At 39.5% G+C, this 25,260-nt stretch overlaps 1 protein-coding gene across 4 annotated transcripts in view; it reads left to right on the forward strand.

The window, feature by feature from the left end:
* The window catches only part of RASGRF2 (Ras protein specific guanine nucleotide releasing factor 2), a 280,941-nt gene that overhangs the window by 118,707 nt on the left and 136,974 nt on the right, over window positions 1-25,260 (forward strand). For all 4 annotated transcript variants that reach the window (XM_054489810.2, XM_054489812.2, XM_054489811.2 and 1 more), the window contains exons 4-11: window positions 1,384-1,473; window positions 4,061-4,314; window positions 10,753-10,832; window positions 11,229-11,422; window positions 16,428-16,537; window positions 17,463-17,581; window positions 23,429-23,589; window positions 24,894-24,960. In XM_054489810.2, coding sequence (XP_054345785.1) covers window positions 1,384-1,473; window positions 4,061-4,314; window positions 10,753-10,832; window positions 11,229-11,422; window positions 16,428-16,537; window positions 17,463-17,581; window positions 23,429-23,589; window positions 24,894-24,960 — 1,075 coding nt within the window. The remainder of the gene's footprint in view (window positions 1-1,383; window positions 1,474-4,060; window positions 4,315-10,752; window positions 10,833-11,228; window positions 11,423-16,427; window positions 16,538-17,462; window positions 17,582-23,428; window positions 23,590-24,893; window positions 24,961-25,260) is intronic.

A 25,260-nucleotide genomic window follows, 5' to 3' on the forward strand; every position in this document is an offset into this window, starting at 1 on the left:
GACAACATTTTCCTTTTTGTGTCTTGCACCTTCCTCTGAGACATACCCTGTGAATCCTAGGTGGGGTTTTTGCCTTCTGCTCCCTGCGCACATCACCTCCGGTGTTGAGAGCATGGGTACAAGCTTCCTCCAACAGAGATGTGGCAGCTTCTCTGATGATGACAACTTGCAGATGGTGTTCACCATATTATTACAGTTGTTAACTTCCCAATTCGACCCTGATATGTGATACAGTGAAAACAGCAACAGAAAACTTAAGAAACCTGCATTTTAAAAGACTATATCAGGCACTGTTATTTAAAACAAAATTACTGTGTTTTTTCTTTGCCACTGTAAGCTAGAGCAGATGCTTGTCTGCTCAGTGAAAGAGGTTGGTATTTACTCCACGAGAGAAGCTCAACACCAGGTGATGTTCCTCAATATTTGCATGTGTTTATCTGCCTTCACTATGTTCTATTTTAGTCTGAATGTAGATTGCAGCAAAACACTGGCAGTTGCAGGTATGTCTTCTCTGGTCTCTTGACAGGAGCCATAATTTATTTCCTACTCTCTTTTTTTTCCCACCTCCTTGCCAGAAAATGGCACAGGGGTGTATTTGGTACTGGGGACAAAATATGAAGACAAGCTAGAGAGGGGCAATTATGATCTCTTAACTTTTAAGGTATTGCTGGCTAATAGGTCTCTATAGGTTCTTAAGCTTGTGAGAGCCTGCCGTTGAGTGCCAGTCTAGAGAATTTTACTGCTATGTGTAGTTGAGAGGCCACCCAGTCTTGAAATGCCCCTCACAGGTCACAGAACTGAGCTGGAGATATAAAGAGATCCCAGGTTATTTTGATCCTTTTTACCTTTTCTGAGGAATTCTCCTGGTTGGCCTGGACCAGCCCCAGGGCTCTGAAGTTCCCTTTACAGTTGCCATTTTCCTAAGGATGTCTGTGAGTCTGGGGTGCCATGTGCTTTGGAAGACTACAAGCCAATGGCTAGAACCAGGGACTCTGAGCTGAGTGTCACTGCATGTGGGGACCACAGGACATTGCAGGCAGCCACCTTCAGGCGAGGGGATGGACATATCGCTGGACTCCTGACGAGGTCTTGGCCTGCTCACCGTGGCAGCTGCGGCTGAGTTTTGGGCTAACATTTCTGCTAGCCCAGATCTCAGGTCACACTTTACACAGTCACTTCTTATAAACACTTTCGTTGGTGATACCGTGCTTGGGGTAAAGTTTATGTTTCCCCCATCTCAGCACCAAAGGAAGAGAGGGTGCATAAAAAGTGGATGTTTCCTGAGGATCTCACTGGACCACATTTGTAGGCAGAGCTTCCTGTGTGTTATGGCTATAATCCAGCATTTCCCAAATCATGAAATGGACCAACTTTGTGTTCCAGATTATTGCTCTTAATAAAACCAAAGAACGAATGCGACCTTACCAAAGCAACCAAGAAGATGAAGATCCAGATATCAAGAAGATTAAAAAGGTAGGGCCTGGAGGTTTCCAGCTTTGTAGGAGCATGGTGACCAGTCGTCTGTTCTATGGTGGTGTCTTTGCCACCCTGTGCGTGAGCTGGGAGCAGCCTTAGTGTTTCTGGGCTATGGCTCCCAGACTTGCCCTGCAGAGTGATCCAGACAGACATGGCTACTCTAGAGAATTTCTGCTTGAGATTTCTTTACACTGTCTAGAAGGATGCCAAAACCAGGCATTAAGACAATAGTGTTCTCCAGTGGGGTTAATTAAGTGCTGTTCAACCTCTTGATTTTGTGCAGCTTTCATATTTTGGGGGAATATTTTTTAAATTACATTTCAAAAATATTTCTTTTAGCTTTAATCTTTAGTGTTATTTAAGATAGATTTTTTTGGGGGCATGTGTGAAGATTGAGTAAATCAGCACATCCCGCTTATATTTCTGTTTTATTATTGTTTCTTGTTTAATATCCACACAATCAGCAGATTTTTCCCTCTTACTGCCATTTATAGTTGCACAACTTTTGCAATGAACCAAACGCTGGCTCTCACTCTAGTCCACTGTGTTTTGATTTGTCATTTAGGTTTTGATCCCATGATCTTGATTGTCTTATATAAAGCACTTACTCAGCTTTGTTAATAATAAGTGAAAAGCATCATATTTGAGGAAATTTCCCTGGATATACACCTTCAAATCTTATTTCTTTTTAATTTGTTATTATTCCTCTTATTTTATGCTAATAATCTTTCCCCTTTCACTGTAACAAAACTTTAATGCGCCCAGCATTTACCTGGGCATTTTAAAGATGATCAGTAAATGTTTGTTGATTGGCTAAAACACACAGGCCAGTGCACTTTCTCAGCCTTGCTTGTTATTTTTCACATCATCCCTATGGAATTCAGATCAATTTTAGAGACTATCATGTTTTCTACAAAATTGATTTTAAATTATATTTTATATTATTTTTTACAACTTTAAATATTGCTCAGAATTTGAAATAGAAATGATTCTTAGGACTAAGTCAAATGTTTTCAGTTTTCCAGAAATAAAAAAGTAAAATAACACTATTCATTTCTTAGAAATTAATTTTTTTTTGAATCAAGCTTATGCTATTGTGTTATAAGATTAATTAGTTTTTTTTAAAAAATCCCATCTAGTCAGTCTGGAAACAAGATTAATTCTATTGCCTTTCCTTTAATAGTATGCAGTTGCATGTAAAGAAAAAATTAATAAAATTCAATTTTCAGGTGTGTGGTAGAAACTGGTCTATTGCTAAATAAGTGAAGCATCTATTGGTCAGCAAGTGCCCCCTCCCCAAGTAAATAGAAAGGTTTTACTTAACACAAAATCCAATTAAGTTGATTTTTAAAAATATTTCTGTTAAATGAAAGAATACTGATAAAATTTAAAAAATATTTTTCTACCTTCTTGTTTTAAACCAATAATAATTTTTTAAACCAATTTTTGTACTTGTTGAATAGGTTTTGAGATTTTTTGTTCTTTATGTCCCATTTCAAAATAATGTCTGCATGGAAAAAAGTGTTAACAATGAATGAATCATTTCTCTATTTTGGTCTTGGCAAATATCAACATAATTTTTTTTACCTTAATAGACTAAAACTTAAAATTGGTTATAATTCATGGAAATTTTTGTTAGATTTCTTCAAATAATCTGAATATAATTTCCCCACATAATTGTGTTAATATGTGGTTAATTTTTATTGAGGTAGAGTGACTTTAATGCCTGTATAAAAACTGATAACATGGTGACAACACTGGTAGGCAAACAAGAGAATTTTAGACATTGCAAAAGAAGGGTCGTTGTTTAATACGTGATAATTTAGAACATAGTGCAGAAAAAATAAAAAGTGTAAGGATGTGTTAAATAGATAAGAATGATACTTTGGTAGTGATTTAATGCTTTCAGTTATATGTGAATTTACAACCTACTTTGTTGCTGAATCTGCCACATCTAAAGTGAGAAACCCTAATTATCATAAAACAAATCCTAGTTAATTATGTTATAATTTTTTATATTTAGAAAGGACTTTAGATTTTTTTGTTAATCATTTTATTTTAATTTCATGAAAAATGAAAGCAGTCTGGTGACACGAGATTAAAAACAGAGAAACACGAGATGGGGTCTTGCTGTGTTGCCCAGGATAGACTGGAACTCTTGGGCTCAAGTGATCCTCTCACCTTAGCCTCCCAAATAACTGGGACTACAGGCCTGTGCATGTCCAGCTCTGTCAGTTATTTTATAGATGAAGAAACAGAGAATCAGAGGTCAAGGTGGTTGCAAGTAATGGCAGAGCCTCTGAGTTAAAGGTTATAATATATACTTGACTGCTCAGTACCCAGCATTTACCTGGGCGTTTTAAAGATGATCGGTAAATGTTTGTTGATTGGCTGAAACACACAGGCCAGTGCACTTTCTCAGGCTTGCCTGTTATTTTTCACATCATCCCTAGGGAATCCTTATCAATTTTAGAGGTTATCATGTTTTCTGCAAAATTGATTTTTAATTATATTTCATGTTCTTTTCCATAAATAAATCACCATTGCAACTAGTCAGATTCCTTTTTGATTTTTTGTTCTGTAGGTTCAGAGCTTCATGCGAGGATGGTTGTGCAGAAGGAAATGGAAGACCATCGTGCAGGATTACATTTGTTCTCCTCATGCTGAAAGTATGAGGAAGAGAAACCAGATTGTGTTCACCATGGTGGAGGCAGAGTCAGAGTACGTTCACCAGCTCTACATCCTGGTCAACGGCTTTCTCCGGCCCCTGCGTATGGCCGCCAGCTCCAAGAAGCCCCCCATCAGCCACGACGATGTCAGCAGTATTTTTCTCAACAGGTTTGACATTGCATAAATCAAAGAGTTATGAGAAAAACCCCTTTGTATTTCCAACAAGAATTTTTACTTAATCTTTAAAAAGGTCTCATAGATTCATCTCTATGAGTTTATGATAGTAAAAATAAGAAAGCTATTACTTGTGTTCCATTGTTATTTTATTTTATTTTATTTTATTTATTTATTTATTTATTTTTTGAGATGGAGTCTTGCTCTGTGGCCCAGGCTGGAGTGCAGTGGCGTGATCTCGGCTCACTGCAAGCTCCGCCTCCTGGGTTCACGCCATCCTCCTGCCTCAGCCTCCCGAGTAGCTGGGACCACAGGTGCCCGCCATCACACCTGGCTAATTTTTGTATTTTTAGTAGAGACGGGGTGTCACCGTGTTAGTCAGGATGGTCTCGATCTCCTGACCTCATGATCCGCCTGCGTTGGCCTCCCAAAGTGCTGAGATTACAGGTGTGAGCCACCATGCCCGGCCTGCATTGTTATTTTTATATCTTTACTTGAATCTTGGCATCTAATGTTCTTAATTTTTTCTTCTCTATTTGACCTACATTGTCTTATCGCGTGGAGATGTGTGTTGGGGAGTATAATCACTCATAAACTGAAGAAAATGGAGTGATTTATGGGTTTTTACATGTTAATTATACACAAGTATTTTAGGAAGAGCAAAAGCTAAGACAGGGCCTGAGAAGCTCTGGTGAATTTATTTGCTCAATAAATCTTTAGTTTCCTTACTGCTGAGGATTCATCAGTGAAAAATCAGAAAATGCCTGCCTTTATGGAACTTAAATTTTGATGCAGGAAGATAGACAATGAACAGCATTAGTGAAATAGATAGTATATTATATGGCGATTAGAGCTGTGGAGAAAAATAAAGAAGGGAATGGGAGAAGGGGGTCAAGGGAGTGTTTAGTGTTTTACTTAGAATTTTAGCTATTTGTTTTTGAGTAGATAGTACACTCACATGGTTCAAAAGTCAAAATAACATGAAAACGACAATTAGCAGTTGCACTCTCACCCTGTCTCTGTCCACCCGATTCCCCCCACTTTCTATACATAATATCTGTACTAGTTTCTTATCTATCCTTTCAGTGTTTCTGAATTTTGATCTAAGAAACTATGAATATAGAGTCTTATTTTCCCTCTTCTTACACAAAGGCAATGTACTTTAACATATACTTCATTGTTTCACTTAACATTATTTTCTGAAGATCTTTCCATATTGATACCTAAAGAGCATTCTATTAAAAAAAATCACGACATGGTATTACAATCTGTGAATGTACCATAGTTTTTTTATAGCAGGTTTTCAGAAAAGTTTCAAGGATAAGGTGACATTCGAGCAAAGGCTTGAAGTTCCTGGAGAAAGAGTGAGGCAAGCAGAGGGAGCTGTGCGTGCAGGAGACATGGGGCTTTCACGTGGCCGGCAGGCCAGCTTGAGGACCTGCCCTGCTCAGTGTCAGTGAAGGGAAGAGTGAGGGAGTTATACAAGGTGGGACATGGTACAGCCATTAACTTTTACTCTAAGTAAGATGGGGAGACATTGGTCAGGTTTTGAGCAGAGAAGGGGTGTGATGTGACTTCTGTTTTGAAAGGCTCACTCTGGCGTCTCTGCTGAGAATAGTCTGTAGGGAGATCAATTAGGTGGCTATTTCAATAAACAAAGTGAGAGATGAGACACCTGTTAGGTAGCTATTTCAGTAATCCAAGTAAGAGATAATTATAATGGAGGAAGTGATAAGTAGTTGGATTCTGGGTGTATTTTTAAGTCAGAGCCAGTAGGTGTCACGGATGCAACTAGCTGGGCCGGTGTCACGGAAATTACCAAAACAGTTGTAGATAAAGCAAGGCAGATTTGTTAGAGAATGTGTGAAAACATGTTGCAAGGGTGCAATGGGCAGCACAGCAGAGAAGGGGCTGTCTGCAGAGAGGCAGGGGCTGGAGGGAAGTTTTATAGGGTCGTGCAAGAAGGGGCTAGGTGTGGAAAGGTCATTCCTTGTGCCAGCGGGTTGTGTTTCTCAGAACAATTGTTCATTCTTCTCCCCTACCTGGAGCCTTCCCCCATTGGAGGCCCCTTGCTTGTTGCTTACTTATCCATCAGGACTCAACAGTTGGGATTTGTTGATGGGTTTGATGTGGGTTTTAAGAGAAAGCGAAAAGACAGGTAAGATTGCAATGTTTTTTGGTCTGGACAACTAGAAGGATGGAGTTACTGTTTACTAAATGGTAAAGATTGAGTGAAGAACAGCCTAAGGGGAAAAGATGACTGTTTTCTCTTGGATCTGTTGGGCGTGAGATGCTATTAGCCATCTAAGTGGAGATGTCAAGTGAGTAGGGATCAGATATTTGTTTGGAGTTCAGAGGAAGATTCTGGGCCGAAGATAGAAATTTGGGAGTCCTCTAGCATACAGATAGTATTTAAAGCTGCTAGTCTGAATGGTATTACCAAGCAAGTGAGTACAGATGGATAAGAAAAGAGGAGCATGGATATTCCAACATCTAGAGGTCAGGAAGATAAACAGGAGCCAGCAAAGAAGAGTGAAGAGGATCCGTTGAGTTGTCAATGAAAACCAGAAGAGTGAGTTGTCCTGGAAACGAAAGCAAGAGGGAACCAACAACGATGCCAAAAAAGTCAAATGAGCAATCACTTAGAATTGACCATGGGTTTAACAACTCGGAGTTTAATGGTAACTTTGATTAGAGACCAAAGCCTGATTGGAGGCTTAGGAGAGAACAGGTGGTAGGGCAGAGGGAAGAGGAATTGAAAAAGGTGGGTATAGAAAATTCTTTTGAGAAGGGCTGCTGTAAAAAGGAGAAGAGAAACAGGGTGGTACCTAGAGGCAAATGAAGAGGGTAAAAGAAAGATGGAGGAGAGAGGGAATTGCTGAGCAGTAAACTTGCAAAGGCGAAAGTGGACAGAATGTACTGCACAGGTCAAGAGATTGTCATTAGCTGGGAGCATGGCAGGGAAGGAATAGTACATGGACACTTCTGTAGTTAGGAGGCAAGGACATCCGCCGATGGGGCAGATGGGAGGGAAGTGTCGGAGTTGGAGAGGAGAGAAAGAGGTGTGGAATAGTGATAACTAGGGCAGGGGAGTAAATGGATTCAGGAATGTTGTATTAATGCTGGGCAGCACCGAGAGCTTGTGTTAGCTTATTAGGCTAGGGGTTGTGACTTTCCAGTGAGATCAGTCAGGATGGTTGCATGTTTTTCTTTAGCTACTTTCAGCTGCATGGATGCAGGTGCAGAGTGGGTGGAGGATTGGGATTAATTAGGATTGGTGTTGTGCCTGCTGTGTTGAAGTGAGAAAAGAATAAGGAAGTTGAAGCTGTATACAAGGAAGAGATTATAATAATGAGCCATGGAATCTAAACTGAGGAAAGAAAGTAGTGCTGGTATGAGAGGTTTTTGCCAATAAAAAGGTGGTGGGATCTAGGGATTTAGGTCACGATAGTGTGAAAGAATTTTGGAGTCAGGATTCAAGGAGTCAGGGTTCTAAAGGCAGTGAACTGAAAGATTAGGAGTAGCCAGAGAATGTTGTGCTAGAAATTGAGACAGGGAAGGGATGCAGCTATTGACAATGACAAGGTCTAGAGTACAATCAAAGGGGTGTTGACTGAGGTCAATGGAGGACAAGATCTTTGGAGGAAGAGTTCAATGTCCTGTGAGGTCAGGATGTTGAAATGTTGTTTGTGTGCATATTGGAATCCCCAAGAATTATGACAAGAGTAGTGTTGGAGAAAAGAGCAACCATGAGCTGAGAGCTCAGATCTCAAGGCATCAGGAAGAGCCACTGGCGTGTCTGTAGATGAGTGCAGAAAGAAAGGGTGATGAGTGGTAGTCTGATAATATGAGATTAAAAGCTAGGCTTTCTTTTGTTAAAAGGAAGGAGGGAGATTTCCCCACCTTGCTGGCAATGGCTCCTCTCAAGTATGTGAGACATCCAAAGGAGCCTGGGGGTAGCCCTTGATCCTCAGGCAGTACAGCATTCTGGTGATACTTCAGTCACCAAGTGTGCAGTTTCAACAGGCAGTGGATGGGATTGTGTACTGAACTCTGATAATGAGAGGAACTGGAGAGGGTGGGTATTGAAAACTCTTTTGAGGAGAGCTGCTATAAAGAGGAACAGAGAAACAGGGTGGTACCTAGAGGTAAATAAAGAGGCTGTGCCACATTCGTTTAGGTTGCCTCTGGCTCTTTGTTTCCACTGGATTGCTTGATCTGAAACAGGAAAGGCCAGGTTTATCATATTGTTTAAATTCAGAGTCAAGATATGCCTCTCTTTGGAGGGTAAAGCCATAAGCTCTTCATATAGACTAGCAATTATTTACCACATCTAGACTTAGATGGAGATTTGAAAAGATATTTTTAAAACTTTTTTATTTTTAATTTTTATGGATAATTTTATGGTTACATAATACATATACATAATATGGAATGGGTATATAATAGCTGTACATATTTATGAGGTATATGTTATAGTTTGATATAAGCATATGATGTAAAATAATCAAATGTGGGTAATTGAGATATCCATCACCTCAAACTTTTATCATTTCTTTTGTGTTGGGAACAGTCTAAATCTTCTAGATATTTTGAAATAAATTATTGTTAACTATAGCTGCCCTATTGTGCTATCAAATAATAGAAGTTATTCCTTCTATCTAACTGTACTGTTTTACCCATTCACCAAACCCTCTCTTCATCCTCCCCTTCCCCACTACCCTTCCTAGCCTCTGGTAACCACCATTCTATTCACTACCTCCATGAGATTAACTTTTTTAGCTTTCAAATATGAGTGAGAACATGTGATACTTGTCTTTCTGTACCTGGCTTATTTCACTTAACATAATGTGAAGAGGTGTGTTTTTAAAGGTGAGGCTTAAAGAAGTTTTATATCATTACTGTTGTTTAACTAGATTCCCTTTACATGCCTTTGAAATTAAGCCCTAGGCAGCTCAATAATTTTGAATTTTAACACAGTTTTATAGTTAAGAAAATGTAATCTTCCTATTTATATACAGAATTGTTTCATCTGTTTTCTGACCATCCAGGTATCAAAATATGAAGGTAGATGTATCAATTAGTTTGTGTTCAACATAGGACAGAGAAATCCCTTGCTGAGTGGAGAGAATTCACTGCTTACAGAATCTGTTGGAAAGGCTGGGGGAGTAAAGTCAGGGAGCAGCCCTTAAACTGTTGACTTTCAGAGAACATAGACTAGATCCAGAGGTTAGGAAACCACTGCCACCACCGCTGCTGCCACAGATGCCTCTCAGACTCTGGAAGCTTGTTCCCAGAAACTAGAATCCTAAAGCTGGGTGCTGACATTGCCCCAGAGCACTCACATCTCCATGACTGACTTTCAGCAATAGGAAGACTGGCCCTACTTCCACCTTCCTTGTCTTTCCAAGTGCATCTATTAGTGGAACTGAATTTACATCCAGAACCATAGCTGCAAGGGAGTCTGGGAAATGTAGTTTTAGTTCTACCCCTCTCCACCTAGAAGGAGGATGGAATACAGATTGAATGACTAACCTATAATACCTGCCAAACTAGATTTGGTTGAAATCCTTGAACAACAAACACTACTTAGTTAAATTGTTATAAAAGAAAAATAAATTAGAATCTCATGGAGCCGTTTCTGTTTTATTTCATGGACCATTTGAAATAGTAAGGATTTCTTGATGTCTGTTGTAATGGAACTTGACTAATAACAAGCCAAGGGATCTCACTGAGATGAACAGTTCTGTATTTGATTGTGTCACTGTGTTAGTTCAGAAAAGGCTTCAAAGGCTCATTGCAGTAGGTTAATTCTAATGAGGAGAAAGCAAATGATGTTTTGACTTTGGTAATTACCCCTCTTGGCCCTTTTAGGAATTTAGACCCCTAATTTACGCATCATCCTTATTTTAGTGTCTCTGTGTAGGCTTCACTCTTTTCAGAAGATACTTTTGCATTTCTGTCTTGGGTATCTTGGGAGTGGTTATAGTGGAGTTCTGTCAAAATTTGTGCTCTAGATTTTTTTCATCCTCTCTCCTTCTGTCAAAACTCATTTTACTGACAGAGAAACTCTCCTGAGTTGTCTAGAATCACATATGAAGAGAAAACAGGATCATAACTTTAATTTTCTGATTATTGATTGAAATACTGCATTCTAATAGCAGAAAGCTCCTTAAAAATTGATGAAGAAGGTTATGTGACAATGATTTGGTGCTTTCTGTCCTCTAATATTTGAATGTTATATCAGGGTTTGCTGAGGCTGTCATAATTGCTTGATAGAGGATAGTATAATCCATGTTATTATTAGGTATAGTTTGGAGGCCCTATGGGACATATATATTATGTATATATTAAGGCTTTAAGGACTCTGGATTTTAAACAAAATAAACACATTATAGCAACTAAATTATATTATTTTTCCGTTTTTTACAGTGAAACAATCATGTTTCTTCATGAAATATTTCATCAAGGACTAAAGGCAAGGATAGCAAACTGGCCCACTTTAATTTTAGGTAAGTGCATTCTTTAAAGGTGTAAGATTTTCTTTTAGAGTGGCTGCAATTAGAGTAAAATAGCTCCAACATTATTCAGCCTAAACTGTTTGCATCACCCTGTTGACCTGTGAACTTCCATACCCTGGGACCCTGTCTCCTTTCCTTTTGGGTACTTTGGGCCCTGCCTCAGTGTTACCTTTTGACTCTTTCCCCTGGCCTGTCATAGTTAATTTGGGGCTGGAGTCAAGTGCTGCCCACAAGTGCATTCTACCAGATCATCATTCAGGCATCAGGGTTGCGGCTCCATGTATGTGTGACACCTGGTGCTGGGGACCCACTCTTTGCCATTCCTGCCCAGTGTAGGTAATTTACCAAGCAACAAGGGAAACAGCCATGTTTACTGTTTCTTTCCAGCTGATCTGTTTGATATTTTGCTCCCCATGCTGAACATTTATCAAGAATTTGTGCGTAATCACCAGTACAGCCTGCAAGTTCTCGCCAATTGTAAGCAAAACAGAGATTTTGACAAACTCTTAAAACAGTATGAAGCCAATCCAGCCTGTGAGGGGAGGATGCTGGAGACATTCTTGACCTATCCCATGTTTCAGGTAAGTCACTTGGGATGCATTTTGTAAGTCAGAGGTTCCAGCTCAATGTCACTGATACCTAGCGTGACCAGCGTGAGATGCGTAAGTGTGCCCTGGGAGGAATTATGGCACAGATGCATCATCTGTTGCTGTCTTGAGCTTGACCCTGAGATAAACAAATATTGTGCCACACATTCTCTGTGTCTCTTGGATATAAGAAAATCAGGGATTTTTGAAGCAAAGAATTCAAGAATGATTTTTTGAAACGCTGCACAATTTTCTCTTTACAGAAAGATTCCACACAGACCTCTTTCATGGAGTCTCCTCCTCCGGCATGTTTAAAAATATTATTTGGTTTACAGAAATAGGATTCTGTGCAAATGTTCCAGTTTATGCTAGTTGCATAAAAGATTCTTGGGGATGGAGTGACTGCTGGGAAGGTTTCTGTTTTCCGGCCCATCCTCCCTTCCTGTCGAAGTTGCTGTTGAGTCTCCCTTGGCTGGAGCCCTGGAGAACGAAAGGAGGACCTCCCTGGTCACAGAGAGTCTCCTGTGGAGACTTAGGAAACAGAAGGCATGGGTGGGACCTGAGGACTCTTGGCAACTAGTCAGGTGGCCGCAGGGGCTCCCTTTTTGAGACTAGAGCAACCCAAGGGGTCAAGAACACTTGCATTCTTTCCTGGATCTAGGACTTTACTGTTAAGAGCCCAGAAGTGAGAACCAGGGAGGCCAAAATGTGCATCGAATCTCCTGTTCTTTTGAAAAGTGTCGATTCTGTTCTTTTGGAAGAGCATTGAGTGTTCCCATTGTGGAATTTAGGTGGTTTCTGGCCAGGCCTCCAAATTGTCATGTGGTAAACCGATTCTACTGATCATGTGTGTTATGGTTACTGTGGAGGGCTTTGTCCTCCTGCGCAGGCATCTCTGACCCTGGCTGATCATTTTGCAGCCTCAGAAAGAAATGTGGCTGTGGTGCACAATTGTTTGCCTTGAGGTTTGTCGGTCCTGCTCCAAATCCTGGAAGTTGCCGTAGAAGTTTAGTCAGATTTTTAACCGAAAGGATGCATTTAAAACCACTTAAGTATAGTGAAACTTTATAGTGTTTTTGTTTTTGTTTTCCTTTGGAACTGAATTGTTTGAACTCTTTGCCTCTCTGAGGAAATATTTCACAAGAAAGATTTCAGACTTTAAAGAAAACTATCTACATAATTGGAATTTAAGATTTTATTTATAATGAAACATCTTATACAGTATAACATTCTTCTGAGATTCTATGTGAATTTTTGACAATTATCTTTAGGTTATGATTCAGTACCCCAAGTTGTATCTGTTCAGTAACCCCAGGTCAGTTGAATATACAAAGGTAGAGTCGTGAAAGACACGTGGGGCATTCAGAGAGGAACCAGCTCCCTACCTGACAGCCCCCTGATGTCTTTCTTCGTGCTATTTAATTCCCTCTTGGTGTGATTTTTTCAGTATTTTGAAATGGCAGAGCTGTACTTTTACTGTAGATGAGGTGTTCAATTACAGCGAATGTAGGGCCTTGGAAAGGTCTTTGGATTTCTTTAAAATGCTGGGATACTCGCCCACCACCCTGCCCTTCGTCTCCCGAAGACGATGCCTGAGAGCAATGACTGAGCATTTTGATTGACCCCCGGGAATTTTTATAATGTCTTGAAAAGAACATTGGACTGGGAATCTTTAGGAGACCTGATGTCTCACTCATAGCATTGGGGAAAATAAATGAACCAAACTAAATAGCTATTTCATAATCTGTAAATTGAGGCAGCTGAGCTTTTGTTATCTCCGGACTCTCTAGCTCTCTGATGTGGTGATCCTAGGGTGACTACACTAGTTCTCATGTTTTGGATTGGGTAACTATGTGGTGTTTCAAGGAGCTTGGTGTTAGTCTAGGAGCCCCCTCCCCAAGGATGTGGTGACCTCAAACCTTAGAATGTTGGGTCAGATATTGAGGCTTTCTGGCTTTTGCCAGACAAGTCTAACCAGAGGCTTCAGCTTGTGGGAGCCTTTGATCTGGAAGAAGCCTCAAAGAATTGAGCCAGAATTGTCCAACTGCAAGAAAGGAGCAAACTGAAAGAACACAGAATTGTCTTTGTTTGCTTCCCCATAACTATTTTGAATAGACCAGGAGAAGTCATTGGAGTTCTCTGCCCAAGGGCCTCATGCTCCTTGGTGTCTCCCTTCTGTCTTCTTCACTTGATGCCTCACTCTTCATCCTTCTGTCTAGAAATAACCCTAGAAAACACTTGGGGGAAATTGCCTTTTCTAGAAGCTGAAGCTGAGAGGTTTTTCCTTACTAAGCTTACTCTCTCCTTGTTCCCTTGTAGTTCTTTCGCTAATGAAGTGAAATAGTCATGGAGGTGTTTGAATCCCTTGGAGGGTCCGGTTGTATCTGCTTCTCTCTGTATTAGCAGTGGTACTTCTGCATGTTTGCCTTGCTCCCTTGTGAGGATGGATACCTCAGGATGAGGCTAGGGTTCTCACTTTTTTTTTTTTTGCTGGAGGCCAACAATGGAAGAGGTGACCCTAGTTTATACTGCCAAGAGACCTCTGTCCAGACTTTCTTGAGCCCAGATATGGAGGCAGAAGTTAGTGTAGGGGAAGAGAGAGGAGGAGAGGCAATTGGAAGCCTTTAGCTTGTATGTGTAGAAGAGAGAAGGTGATTGTCTTCCTCCTTCTGGGCCCTTTTTTGAGTTAGTCAGTTGCTGCTGTTATCAAGCTATGTTGAACTATGGAAACGTGGAGAAATTGTAGAATTTGGATGATGCAGTAAAATTATCCCCAGTTGAACTATCAGAACAGTAAGTCCAAGTATTGCCAAGAAATTTGTTATGGAAAATAATGTTGTCATTAACATAATTTTTATTTATTAAAGACAGTGGCTTGGCTGGTACCATTTAAATTGGCTTCAGCTGTTCATGTATTTATTTGGATATGTATGTGTTGAAAGTCCATTGGTAAGCCAATCGTGAAATCTGCTCCTGACAAGAACAGCAGTGTTAGATGTTCTCCAGAAAGTAGCTACTTGCTATTCTATCCACTTATTTGCTGTAATTGGAGAGCAAGCTAATTAATGTCTATAAAGTGACAAGTATTTGCTCCATAATTGAAAGCAGAATTATGATTCATTTAGACAGTTCCTATGATTCTTGGTTTTGGGGGAAGAGATTTATAATCAGCTCTTGAAGATACAGATGAGCCCTTTGGAGAGCTGACCACTTCTCTGCAGAACTTCGTTTGCCTGGTTTTTGGCAGTTTCAGTGCCTGTTTGTTCCTTCACCATAAGGCAGAAAGGGCCAGAGACTGAATTCAAATCCATCTACCTGAATCTTAGCCAGCGAGCACTTTAAAAGAAATTTAAGTAATGAGGAAGGATCATGAGACTATTGACCAAACTCAGTTTTGTGGATTTTCAGTGCATTGTACGTACTCAAGCTTTCCTACACCTGTCCCGTTTGCTATGAAAAATTGAGTACATTAGCTATTGATTGCCTTGATTTTCTTGTGGAATTACTAATTAGAGGCAAACTTTTATCAGTCATGCAATTATGCCAGCGAAAAGGATATTTGAAAGCACACTTATCCCAGGAGACTTCATCAAGTGGGACAACCCTAAGGGCTGTATTAGTGAGAAGTTCATGGGAGAAGGAGCAGAAAATCTCCTCCATATATCCTACAAAGGGAGGGTTCTCCTGTGTCCCATGCTCCCACGGTGAAGGGGGCCTATTTGTGCTTCCTGAAGCCTTGATTTGATGACATTCCTTAGGGTGCGATCCCAGAGCTGAAGTTCAATGTCTGTGCTAATGCTGGCCGTGTCTAAGCATAGTGTGTAAATGGAGGCACTCAATAAATATTGGTAAGCAGCCCAATGAAGGCCACCACTTGCACAAGAGCCAATGCAGATCCCTAGGTAGGGCCACTGACCCTTCAGGGCAGAATGGAAGAAACCACACACAGGGCCCTGGAAAGCCGTCGTAGTTTCTTCATTCTTAAAGGTGCTTTCAAGCGCTGAGTGAGACCTCAGTCCCCGCAGACGAGAGCTCCCAGAGTGAGCTCTGAGAAAAGGCAGTTAGTGCACTGGTCAGAGCTGGGGTTATAGTTGACGCTGCCATTTACTGTGAGGCCACCAATGGGGCAAGTTTGGGCAAGTTACCAAACTTCTTCCTACTTTAGTTCTCTATCTGTAAAAGCCTAAAACTTCTTCCCATTTTAGTTCTCTATCTATAAAATGGAGACATAATCCTTATGATGTTGGAGGACTGCACACATTGGCAAAGCCTGGAGCACCCAGTCTGACCCCCCAGTGGGTAATGTTGTGGTAGAAGTTCATGCATGTTATTGTTAAAATTAAGCCCATGATAAATATGTTGTGTCACTAGAAATTAAGTTGAATCTCTATCATGGTTTATTAAGATCTTCCTCTGGTTGGTGGAGTTTCTTTGACAGAATTCATATAGTCTGTTAATAAACAAAAGTACAAATAAATAACCTGAACAATACTTTTTACTGCAAGGAGGTGAATTGAGATAAAGTACAAACAGAAAGTAATAAAGGTGAACATGTCTTCTCCCAAGTTTCAATTCTTAAGGAGAATAGTGCAGTGGGATTGTTGATTTAAAAACATTGCAAATGGACTAATATATCTAAAATACAGACTCAAGTGACTTGATGATAGCTGTATCTGTTTCCCTCTGAACCAGTTTTCAAAAACTATGATTCAAAAGTGTATGATTATGTAAAAAAAATTAAAGAAACAACCATCTCTTTGTACCACAACACTTCAATAATTTCCACCTTTTCATGTGTTCTTGGTGAAGTCTTTTTTTTGGTGTGCATGAAGTGTGAAGTGTAGTTCATTTTATTTGTATTTCTTTTTTAAAAAATGTGTAAAATAGTCAAAAGCGGGATAGTAGAGACAAGTTTCTCGAAGCAATGATGGCCCTGCGGAGCATGTGCCCTGTCACCCACCCTGATGTCTTGCTCACACTGGCCTCTGTTTGCATCTAGATCCCCAGATATATCATCACACTCCATGAGCTCCTCGCTCACACACCCCATGAGCATGTGGAAAGGAAAAGCCTGGAGTTTGCCAAATCAAAGCTAGAGGAACTGTCCAGGTACGCCAAGAACTTATAATAAAGGCTTGGGAGAGGAAAGCAGCAAGTTAGTCTCTTGTGGAAACCTCCTGTATATATGTTCTAAGGAACAAGAAGCAAAACAAATCCAGGTTCTCAGATTCACCTGAAAGTTAAATACTAGCTTGTGAGGTGATATTGAATCATCATTAACATTCATTTGAACCAAGAAAAATACGTATCTTGGAAAATGTTCTTATAGCATGTGAATTTATGTAATTCAGATTAGGTGTATTTTGGTTTAAGTTTGGAAATGTTCATGTTTCTTTCAGCATTAAAAAAAAAATGATAGCCAGGTGTGGTGGTGTGTACCTGTAGTCCCAGATACTCGGGAGGCTGAGATGAGGGTGCAAGGGGTGATGATTACTTGAGCCCAGGAATTTGAGACCAGCCTGGGCAACATAGCGAGACCCTGTCTCAACAAAAAAGACTCTCAGTTGCATTTTGTATTCATATTTGGTAAGAAGCTAGAGAATGTACAGTTTGCATTTCTCAGTGACTTTTCATTGTTACAAGCACTTATTTATGTCTGTGTTACTTTAGCTTATATGGGATAAATGGTCTAAAGGTCTCTTATTTAGTCTGTCTCCAAGAAATGGCCCCCTAATCTCAATGACGGGAACTGGCCACAAAATGACATGTTGCTTTCCTGTTGCACTTAGAAGCAGACATGCCCAGGATGCTCGTAATTGCTGACCCATTTACTGTTTAGAATCATGAGGCACATTGGCTTTGCTTTCGGTCATGACCTGTTGAAGCCTGGAAAGATCCAGCCTATTTCCCCCAAACCCCCGGTTCAATCGATACAAGCTTGCAACCGAGCTTCTCAGATGGAGCTCTTCTTTGCCTACATGCTAGGGCAAGAGAAAATCCCTCTTACTGTGATCCTGTTTGTGTTGTGTCACAGAGTAATGCACGATGAAGTCAGCGACACTGAAAACATAAGGAAAAACCTTGCCATCGAAAGAATGATCGTGGAGGGCTGTGACATCTTGCTGGACACCAGCCAAACGTTCATCCGCCAAGGTAAGTCCTTGTGAAATGGACCCGCGACCTGATGCGCTGTGCGGCTGTCACATGATCTCAGCACACCCCGGAAGGCGTTCTGAGCAGGCGTGACGGGTGCGGTGCCCGCAGGACCCCCCACGGCCTTCGCCGAGGCGGTGGTTGAGGCCCACCTTTGTGCTGTTTCTTTTCAGGGACCATGAAAAACAGCAACACAATCATAGTAAAGCACGAGTGGGGCAGGCAGTTACATTCTGACTGGACGCTCCTCCTCAGCGGCCCGGACATTCTCTGCAGCTCCAAGGAGGACCGGTCGGCCTGGCCTACGGCCGTGGCAGTGCCAAGTGCTGACGATACCCAGGCCAAGGCCCAGGAGAAACTTGCGTTGCTCAAAGCCCTTTCACATAAGACTGGGGACCATGTCCGAAGCGAAAACAGCTGTCTGTTGTTCCCATTTTTCATCAGCACTTCCGGATCCGCCCCACACGATATAATTTGATTCAACTGGTAACTCCCGTTGCCAGATGAAATGTCTCTGATGGACACTTGCAACGCTTTGGTAATGCAGAAGCTGTCGTGTTTGCGAAGTGTGCTTTGGGGGCATCACTCGATAAATTAAGCTTTTGAAGAGATGAAGATATTTGTGCCGGAAACTGTGGAGAAGCAACAGCCTGATAGTGCCTATTTCTCCTCGGTTGTTATTTCAAAATGCAAGACGTAAACCACATCCCAAGTTATTTTTTTAGTGCTTAGGAGGGGAGAATGCCCCAGGCAATTGATTTGAGACGATATATTGCACACATTTATAATTTTGAATTTAGTGAGGAGTGGAACATAAATTTGGAACTCAATCGTTAATGTAGTTTCTGTTTATAGTGTGCCAATATCATTTGAAGATATTTGTGTTGCCATTGCCTACCATAATGTACTGCTTAAAATCTCTTTTTACCTCATCAAGAACAAGACAATGTTTTGTGCACATTAATTTTTGCACAGACTACTTTAAAAGTTTAATGCATGCCATTCTATTTTCCATTATTTATTTACAAGGAGAAACCACACGTATGTTAAAGTTTGGGAGTGTATTTTAGGAAATGATTCCTTTTCTCGTTTTTGGCTTTAGATATTCTTTTTTCTTTAAATAAGGGTGGATTATAATGCTAACCACATCAGGCCCTTGTAATGCCTCCTCTATTCCTCTGCACAGACTGTCCCCACATTGGCTTCCTGCCTGCCAGCCTCTGTGCCTTTACTTGTGCTGTCCCCAGCCTGGGGGCTGGGAATGTCCTTATCCATTTCTTTTGTGCCTGTTGAAGGTCTGCTTGTCCCACCAGGCTCAGATCAGATACCTCAAAGGAGCCTTTTATAATTTCCCATTCTTCCTCCTCCCCTCTCCTCCAGTTAGAATGGATTTACCTTCCTCTTGTTTCCGAGGCACTTTACTCCTGGTGCATGTATTTCGTCCTTTTGTGTGGAGGTACTTGCTTGTATGCCTCTCTGTCCTGGTTACTGTAAACTCTGAAGGGCAGCACTTAGGAATTATCTCTGCCTTGCCTTGTCTAGTATGTTGCTTTCTGTTACAGATACCTGGAAAATGGGCGTTGAATTAAATTATTTACTGAATTGCAATTATGACTGTAAAGTGTTTTATGTTGTATTTTTCTTGTATTGGAGTTCCCTGAAAATGTCTACTAATTGACTTGTGCTTGATAGTACGTGAGAAAGGAGACAAAATTTCTATAACGTACAATTTCTTAAAGGATTTTTGATTGGGAAGTATTATTACCCACAAACATACTATATTGCTAAAAATCATAAACTTTTTTCGGTCTGAGCTTGAAAAAACATTCAATAATGAAAAATGCTGGAAGGTCAAATACTGAATTTCATTTTTTTTTCACTGCAATTGGAGAGAAAACAATCATGAACAATTTCTCCCTTTATTCATGCCCATATGTTATTAATTCCTTGTTATGTACCACATGTTTAAGGCACTTCTGTCAGCTGTGAATATTTCTGATATTATTATTGTGCTGATGTCAATATAATGATTTGCCTTTTAGCAGTATTTTTCTGCATGTGTGGTTTGGTTAGTTGTTTAAGAGTTATACAGTAAAGTTGGTTTCTAAAATTCAGACCTCAATCTGAAATTAGGAAGTAATACAATCACAGACAATTTGGAAAGTTTGCATTGTTTTGCTTTGGTTACTCCTATTATCACTTTTACATAACACCCTTAACGACTTTAAGACCCATTGAGGTGTTTTCAAAAATTCTTATTTAAAAAAAAATTTAGAGGGATTCTTATTTTCTATGAAATTGTCTACAATTTATCTCTAAAGGTATACTAATATTTGTGTTAATTACTTTTAGGGATGATATGTGGTCTATTTCTGTGTGTGTGTGTGTGTGTGTGTGTGTGTGTGTGCATGTGTGCATGTGGTTTCCACCTTATGTGAATTTTTATTCATAAGAACTAGAAAAATACGTCATCCAGATCATCTGAAAGATCACCTCAGAATAAAGGCATCAGCAACTCTTGAATGTTTTTTGATGAGGATTTAGTGATTGAAATAATGAAAGTTTTATTGTAAATGGTTTCCCATTATTAGTCTGTTGGATAGGATACAGAAGACTATGTTATAGAAATGGTCTGATATTATCATTGTTTTCTAAAATCTGTTAATAGTTTGTTGAATAAATGTGTGAGTGTCTGAGGCAATGATAGGAAAACAGTCTAGCAGCATCACTGGAGGTCAAATCCTGTCTCCCCTACTTCCTTGCTGTGTGATATTGGGCAATTTACTTAACTTCTCTATGCCTCAGTTTCTTCTCCTTAAATTGGAGTTAATAGTAGTAGCTATCTTTTAGGATTGTTGTAAAAATGAGCTAATGCTCACAAAAGCACCTAGACTAGTACCTGCAAGATTATGATAAACTTTAAAAGCCAAGATCCAAATTTTGGAATGACTTCCTATTTTCAATAACATGAAATATGTATGAATATTTAGTAGAAGATAAAGGCACTCTAATGCTGACATTTTGTACAAAATCTATTATGCATTGTGAACAGTGTTTTGTGGAAATGTAAATCAGGAAAATGAAATATAGGTGACTGAATACAGGACTAAGTGCCTTGAGAATAAGACATGGACCTTTCTGGTATTTTAATCATTCCTAGACTCTAAGTCATGTGCTTTCAATGTACCAGTGTTCTCTGAAATTGTAACTTGGGGTCTAGAGACAGTTATATATTCTCAAATGCCTAACCCAATAAGCTGGAAATGGCTCTTCATTCTTTTTCATTACTCAGTAGAATTAAGAATAAGGGGCATAGTCTTGAATGCCATTCTGTGGGAATGAAGTGATTGAAATAACAGAAATTTTGTCGGAAGTTTACCCCAATTATTAGAGAGACCAATGACCAGGATGCAAAGAATCATGCTATAGCAATGATCTGATGAATTACTAAATGAATACTAAATATTTCTCTAATTTGTATTAGCTAGCGAGGAATCCTTTCTTCATATCTCATAGCTGTGTTGAAACATCATGTCAAATGCAAGAGAAAATGTGAAAAAAATCCACTTAAAATGCTTTTTCCAAACATGATTATTTCACAAACCATAGTGTTGTGATTTCTCACTTTTAATTCAGATATATACATTTCTGTATGTACCTAATGTACACAGTCTCCTATGTCTCCCTCCTACTTGGATATAAGGTAAACAATTATAGATTAAGCATATTAGTGTATGGTTGCCAAGGAAACATTTATTTTTTTTGTCTCACAGCTGAAATTCACAGTAATTGCTAATATATGAGCTAACAGCATATTCTGTAATTTCTTTCTAAATTCTATTTATTTTTATGTATTCTATAATTTCTGACATAGAAAATCACTAAATTGCTAGAAGCATTTACTAATGAACACATTATTATTGAGTTTTCACAGCTTGCTTATAGCCTTTCTGAAAATGACTCCCAAAGCTATTTGTCCACCAAGATTATTTGTCCGAGCCTCAGTCTTTCACTCAGCCCTAACTCATGGACCCGATGACTCATGGCCCCTATGGCAGAGCTAGAACTTAGTCTCTTCCCATCTGTCTTCTTTCTGAGTCTTATATTTTATGTGGCTGAATCCCCTGGCTATATCACTCACTTCTCACTTAGGCATGACCTTAGGCGAGCTACTTGGTCTCAGACCTCAGTTTCCCCATCTGTGAAATGGGAGGCATTGAACCATGTCCTCTGCAAGGCCTCTGGCTTTGATTGTATCCTGAGCCCTATGAGCCCATCCTTCTGCTGCTATGACTTGCTCATAGACTTCCCTAACTTCTGCCTCCTGCTTTCCCCTGCCTCCAGTACTCTATGTCATTCCTTGCTGCCTGGGCTGCCAGCCAGTTTGTTCCCACCCACCTCACCTCCTTCATTCACTCTCCTCTTGCCCATCCCTTCGTGGGAGTCAAGCCGTCTCCTGGCCCATTGTTCCCCAATCCCACACCCTCACCCAGGACTTCTTCCTTGCTATTCTTTAGGCCCAGAATAGCTGCCTACTCTGTGTCTGTCAAGCATCCCACTGCAGCACTCACCAAAATAGACAGTGTGAGATTCAGGCGTGGAAACTTGGGTCTCTTGCCACCCTGTATACCTTTCAATTTCTGTTAAAAAGTAGATGCAATTTGCAACATTCATATGTTAATATGAACATTTTGTGACTCACAATCATAGTTTTACCAACTTACATATATATATTATCTATATGAAGAACTTTAGTGGTGTTTTTCTGCTTATTGAAGTAATTTGTGCTCATTAAAAAAATCAAGAAACTAGAAAAATGTATGAAGAGGAAAATAAGGTTGTCTACAATCTCATCTCTTAGTGATGACTGCTGTTAATGTTCAAGGGTTGGATATGCACTTAATGATTCTTCTGAGTGTAATATGAGCCTGCGGAAGGCTGCATTTGGGGTAGGTGGTAGGTTAAATAAATGTAAGAAATATGACTATCTCAGGGCACTTCAGAAGTCAGAATCAAGAGGTTGGCAAGAATCTTTGTTAGTACTTTTTGGTTTGATATTTAACTTAGATTGGAATTTTATTTTGGGGGTGGGGGAGGTCGCTATGAGGGTGAAATCTAGAAATAATCAAAGGTAATGTTGGTATTATAAAGTCTGTGTATAGCTTCTCACATTAAATGGAAGGTAGTTTTGCTCATAGGAGTATACTGGGTATAGATTTTATGTGGTTTATTTTCTGTTTAGATTCCACAAATAATTTTTATCTCACATAATTTAAATGTAACTTGAAATAGGTGTCCTTTAAAAATAGTTCTTAGCTAAATTTCACTGAATTCTGTAATTTATATATTTTTATTATATACATGTATTGTACATTCTATTTTTAAAATACAAGGTAAACGGTATTAATATGCTATTTATCTACATTCTGTGCTTTAGGAAGAATACATTGCATTTGCTTTTTGTTATTATATTATTCTATATAATTATGTAATATGTATGTTATTATTAAATACATAAATTGATTGGATCAGATCACTAAGGACAGATGGCAGAAGTGCTTCGTTCTTTGAATTCAATTTTGCCGTCTTTCAAACTTATTTTCCAGTTTATAGTGAAGAATCAAGTCTAAAGTGTTTCACAAAAATATTAGGAACAGTTCAGCCCTTAAAATACAATGCATTGTTTCTTCTGCTCAGACTGGAAGAGAGTTACTTGTTCTGATGATGTGTCACATAAATCAATCCCTGGTATTTTGGGAAACAGACTTTAGTGTTTATTGCCGTGGACATGGTCCTCACTTGACAGAATTTTAATTGCTGTGTATTCTTCATTTTTGTAATCGCCAGGTTCTCTTATTCAAGTACCTTCTGTTGAGAGGGGGAAACTTAGTAAAGTTCGCCTGGGTTCCTTGTCTTTGAAAAAGGAAGGAGAGAGACAATGCTTCTTATTTACAAAACACTTTTTAATATGTACAAGAAGTTCAGGAGGGAAGCTTCATCTGCTCAAGGTACTGGTTTTCCATAACTGTTCCATTTATCTTCCAAGCACTTACAAGTTATTGAAGTTAACTCACTTGAGACTTTCCCATGCTTGGTATTATCATAAAACAGATTGTCATGATTGCATAATGAGTGAGGTAATGTACAGTTACCAACTCTGCCATTTAATTCATTGTCATTTGAATTCAAAGTAATAGAAATGTATTTTAAGTATGCATCACCATAAAGAAATACAATTAAAATCGTAACCTGGACAAAATTATATACCGTACTGTATCTGTATAATCATATACAAAGTTATATACTTGTTGACAACTACTGAGCTACAAAAATCTTTTCAAATCACTACAATGTACCAATGCAATATTTGCTAAATGCTATTTTATCTTTCTCTGTACTAGGAGTCAGCAAACTATGGCCCATGGCTTAGAGCCTGTTTTTGTTAATAAAATTTTTGGGTTTTTTTTTTGTTGTTGAGATATGATCTCACTCTGTTGCCCAGGCTGGAGTGCAGCAGCGTGATCATAGCTCACTGCAGCCTCGAACTCCTAGACTCAAGCAGTCCTCCTGCCTCAGCTTCTCAAGCTGCTGGGACTACAGACATGCACTGCCATGCCCATCTAATCTTTAAAAAATTTTTAGTAGAGACAATGTCTTGCTATGTTACTCAGGCTGGTCTTGAACTCCTGGCGTCAAGTGATCCTCCTGCCTTGGCCTCACAAAGTGCTAGTGTGAGCCACTGTGCCTGGCCTGTTAATAAAGTTTTATTGGAACACAGCCACGCTCATGTCTTTGTGTCTGTGGCTGCTTTTATGCTAAAGTGGCAGATCTGAGTAGTTGTGACGGAGATCATATGACTTGCAGAGCCTAAAATACTTACTATCTGACCCTTTACGGAAAAAGTTTGCCTATCTATCCCCTTTTTTATTATTGCTTATAAATATTATTCAACACCACGATGACAACTTTCTACTGCTTAAGCCACTTCCTGGTTGGTGAGTTCAGCCCTTTGCTAAGGTGCATTGCTCTCTAAAGCCACCGTGGTACCATCTAAGTCTCCCATCAGCCGACTTGCTAAATTTTATAAACAACTGAATGAGAGTGGGTTGAAAGGGAAGGATTTTACTGAAGTTAAATGAGTTCACTTCCTTTTGCACATCTAAGTTTAATTTTGGGCTCTGTGAAAAATTATTTATGATGCAGAATTGCTATGCTTTCTTCCATGGCAACTTGAATATAGTGTTTACAAATCAGAGCTTCCCAATCTACACAAGACCTTCAGCATCTTAGTGAAAAATTGGTTTGTTTCCAGACAGGTGGGGTTCTGTCTCTAATAGACTGCACATTGATTGAGGAGCCAGATGCAAGCGATGATGACTGTAAGTCACATTCGATCACTTAGGATTCTATTAGAATTAGAGGCGGGAGAGAGAGGCTGAGGATAAACTCCCTAAAGTCATTTATATATGAAAAATTGAACCATTTAGCCCATGAGCCTTGTTAAACCATCTTTGGGAATTCACATTTTACTGAATTTGTTTTGTGATAGTGACTATTCAGTGGCAGATAGAGAAGAAGGAAGAGTTGAATTAGAGTGTTGGAATTCTATAAATCATGGGAAATTTTTTTTAAAAAACTATGAAATCAGAAGGAAACCAGGATTCTAGTCTCAAGTAACC

The sequence above is a fragment of the Pongo pygmaeus genome, chromosome 4, assembly GCF_028885625.2.
Source record: "Pongo pygmaeus isolate AG05252 chromosome 4, NHGRI_mPonPyg2-v2.0_pri, whole genome shotgun sequence".
Lineage (NCBI taxonomy): Eukaryota > Metazoa > Chordata > Mammalia > Primates > Hominidae > Pongo > Pongo pygmaeus.